General features: G+C 33.4%; 1 protein-coding gene across 1 annotated transcript in view; it reads right to left on the bottom strand.

Moving 5' to 3' along the window:
- LOC119595193 (TATA-binding protein-associated factor 172-like) overlaps positions 1-3,298 on the bottom strand; it is a gene marked incomplete in the record, with an annotated part of 67,374 nt that extends 64,076 nt beyond the window's left edge. The window contains 4 exon segments of the mRNA XM_037944361.1: positions 20-154; positions 557-697; positions 1,508-1,743; positions 2,973-3,298. Of these exon segments, the coding sequence (XP_037800289.1) occupies positions 20-154; positions 557-697; positions 1,508-1,743; positions 2,973-2,983 (523 nt within the window).
- Between the last annotated feature and the right edge of the window lie 1,028 nt (positions 3,299-4,326).

Here is a 4,326-nt window from a genome sequence, read left to right as displayed (position 1 = left end):
ACTTTTTCCTGGCATTGGGCTTGATGTGAGTCTGCTAAATCTTCATTTGTAAATAGATTCTGAGTGTCAACCCCAATGACTTCTGCAACATCTAGACCGAGTCTCTGATTCACTAACTTCCGCTGGCAATTAATACGCTCCACAGGATCCATGGCTGTAGTAAACACAAATACAAAATAAATTATACACAGATATGCATGCTTTCAGTAAGAACAACATACAACAAAAATTCCACTAAACTGGTAAATAGGTCATAGCACTGGTTTTATAATTGACTACAGCAGTTTGAAATGGTAGATATATCATCAAGTTATCCATTTTGTGCCACAATCAGTGATGTATGTTAACCTGTAATGGGTATGTTGCAAGATCTTGTCTATTTCTGGCACATCTACTATGGTCTACTTTGGTAAAGTCAGAACCTGCAGTATTTTAGCTGTTTATAAAGTTTCCATCTATCTAAGTTTGACACATATATAAATACAAATAAATAATTATATTCACCAAAAAAACTCCCATGACAAAATTAACAAAGAGCCATGAAAGAAAGTCTTACGAATATTTTCATCCTCTGCCTCAAACTGCTTCTCATCGGCAGCCATGAGGTATGACCCTTTCTTAAGGACATGGCTGATGTTAAAAGCGCCCAGTGATAGCCGGCCCGCTACTGGCTTGCACATTTCCTCATCAACATACTCTGGGGGGGTGGGGGTAAATATATAATTAAACATACAGTTCTGGTTTGTATTAAACTTGAAATACACTGGAATAACATGATGAAAGCAATGTTATAATAATAATTTTTAAAATATTGTCATTTTTATTTTTGTCAATTATGTTAACATTATTCTCATTTTAGTTATTATTATCATCACTAGTCAATATCATTATGATTGTAACTATTATATTATTGTAACATTATCATAATCATTATTGTTCTTATGATCAATAATTACAATGTCAGTAATTATAATGATCATAATCACAATGATAGTATCATATTAATATTAATAACAGTAATGATAATGATAACGATAGTAATGATGATGATGATGATGATGATGATGATGATGATATAGCAATAACAGTGATAATAATAATAATAATCATCATCATTATAGTTATTGTTAGTTACTATTGTTGTTCTTGTTAATTTACTATTAATGGCAGAAACAATACAAAACTATTTACATTTATATTACTAGTACTACTGATGATAATAATAATAATTATTATTATTATCATTACAATAAAAATAATGTAAAAAGATGCTGATCATTATTATTTCATTACAATACTTTCATGTGCATTCTAATTATTATCCTTATAATTTTTAATACTATAGTTTTCACTAATTATTATCACTATCATTATCTGCAGTAGTAGTTAGAAACAGATAGTACTCCTTTCAGTATTATAATTATAATTTGCATAAATGTAATTTCTACAGACTCATACTGTACAAGTTCCAGAATCCATGTCATTGAAAAAAGCGACAAAGGCACACCTCTCTTTACAGGCTGTGGATTCCACTGCGGAATGTTGCTCACTATGGCCTCAACTGCAAGACCTGCGGCTATTCTTGTTTCCCATGACTTAGAGCTCAGGTACACATGGACGCGACTCAGGAGGTAGTTAAGATCGTGGGGATGCAGGCGAACCACTTCCCCCAACTGCTGTGCCGCTGCCTGCCGTGTAACGCCAGAGCCTCCCGTCTCCAGCAGCAGGAACAGCCGGTCTAATCTGCAAGTGGTTTGTCGAGGACATTTCAAGACTTTTCATATTTTTGGTTTTACAGATTTTGTGGCATACAGGCTAGGTGGTTAAGATTTGGGATGCATTATGGACGATTCTGAGGGCTTGTCCACATAAGCAGGCTTGATCAGCAGGCAAGAGGCAGGCACATAATCAGTAAGCATGTAGTCTTCCCATTGCTTCCCTCTTTACAGGTGTCCATCATTATGCTGACTGATCAGGCCTGCTCATTTAGACAGACCTCTAGCCGTACTTGAGATAAAAACTGATAAAAAACAACATTTGTTTATTTCTAACTGAAGACGAGTGTGAATGAGTCTACCTGGCTGGAAACTTCTTCTCTTCTATGACTACCTTTCCCCAAATAAAAAAATAAACAAACATAACGCATTTCTCTGTATTCCTTACATGAAACACATTTGTTATTCTAGACAAACTTTTACAAGCTGCTTTTATGGCTTTAAAACCTTGAAGCACATCAAATAAATTTCCAGTTGACACAGATTTAGGTATTAAATAGTTACGCTAGCATTTAAAGTTAAACGACCAAGTAACCATATATATATATACAAAATAAGTGAATAACTATCAATAAATCTGTTACTTAGAAATAAGCCATCACTCTGCACCTTGATATGCATTGGAAAGGTTTGGCAAATTCTCTATTTTCTCTATTCTTTGTTATTTGCTATTGATATTATTTCTCCTTTATGCCTTGCTTTAGTAATCTATGCTATTTATAAAAGGCCTATGTAAGAAATTATGAAATCATGGTAAGTGTTAACAGGGCAAGGTCACTTATAAAGCACAAGTATGGCCTAGATTCCTCAATAATTTTACTTAATGCAGTAGTTGTCAGTCCAAAAGGCATGTTGAACGTTGTTAAATTCCAAGTGAAATTAGTTTTTGAAGTGTGGCTTTGCCTTTCGCTTTAATTTCATTAGTTTTATTAAAGCCCATTCATTTGGTCTCAATGAATGTGCACTTTTTTGTGACCTGCTGTACTTTCATCCTTCATCTCTCTCAAATTCCCCTTCTGGGCCAACATTCTTCATTACCAGACTCTTCTAACAATTAAGCACATCGATACCATATGCTTTTTAACTGAAAAGGTGTAAAATCAAGCATAGAAATCCCCTATTCTTTGGACAACGCTGACGAAGGAGAAATACATGGCTGCTCAAGGTCCTTCCCAACGTTTTTCTCCTTTTCCTCACCTGCTCGACATCCTTTTGGGTTTTGGGGGCCTTATTGCAAGCTCGGCCTAAGGTGTGGTTGTTATGCCGCTCGCTCTATCCATGTTGCATAAAGGGGCTAATCAGAGAGCAATTGCATGTTTTTTAATTAAGGGGCCAGACTCGCCCCCTCCACCATCCTTTTACTTCACTAAATGTCTAAAAAATCGGCTACAAATTCGCCGTCAGGAACCAAGCACAAAGGGGCTGCACCGAGGAAAATCTGGGTTATTTAAAAAAAAATCTCCTCTCGAACCAGCGACAACTAATTAACGAAACTACTTAAAAATTGGTTTTTATTATCTAGAGCATGTTGTCCGCGTCATGGTCATTTTTATACTGTGGTCCAGGAAGAGCCGTTCACGCGTTTTGCCTCCTGCCTTGTTCTCTGATTGGTCCGTCCGCCGCTTTCCTCCGCGCTGATTGGTGCGTCTGCCGCACTCCTCCGCTCTGATTGGTCCGGCAATCTCGGTCCTTGCTCTTGCGCAGGCGTCAACATCAACGCGGTAAATTTAAATGTTCTGGGTTGCTTTTTCTTATCAACGAAGTATGCTCTTATTATTACAATATGATCGCAATTTCTGTTGTTATTATCATTTTCACTTATATCGTTGCCATTGTTACTCACGTTATATTATCATTATTACCCTTACCGTCATCATCACTAATACTATTATCATTAATATTATTGTTCTTGTTATTATTAATATCATCAAAATAAGCATGTTCATCATCATTATTATTACCATAATTGTCATCATCATCAGTTCTGTTATCATTATCATTAGTTTTATTATTATCATCACTATCATTATTGTTGTTGTTATTATTGTTGTTGTTGATTATATTATTGTTATCATTATCATTATTAATATTATTATTTCATTTCATCACATCATCATCATCACTATCATAATAATTATCATTACCATTATCATTATTATTATCATTATTATTATTATTATTATTATTATTATTATTATTATCATTATTATCATTATTATTATTATTGTTATTATTATTATTATTATTGTTATTACTATTATTATTATTATTATTATCATTATTGATATTATTATCATTACTATTATTATTATTATTGTGATTCTTATTGTGATTATCATCACTGCTGTTGTTGTTGTTACTTTTGTTGATGAACTTGTCTTATTATCCTTATTTCATTATCCTTTTTGTTATTATTATCATTATCATTATTCGTGTTATTATCATCATCATCATCTTTATTTTCATCACTATTGTTCTTGTTGTTTTATTATTAATATTAATATTCTCATTATCATTCTTACTCTTTTATTATTCTCTATTCCTATTGTTA

This window comes from Penaeus monodon, chromosome 35 (assembly GCF_015228065.2).
Source record: "Penaeus monodon isolate SGIC_2016 chromosome 35, NSTDA_Pmon_1, whole genome shotgun sequence".
Lineage (NCBI taxonomy): Eukaryota > Metazoa > Arthropoda > Malacostraca > Decapoda > Penaeidae > Penaeus > Penaeus monodon.
The sequence above is the reverse complement of the archived record's forward strand: the minus strand, read 5'-3'. Positions and strand labels throughout refer to the sequence as shown.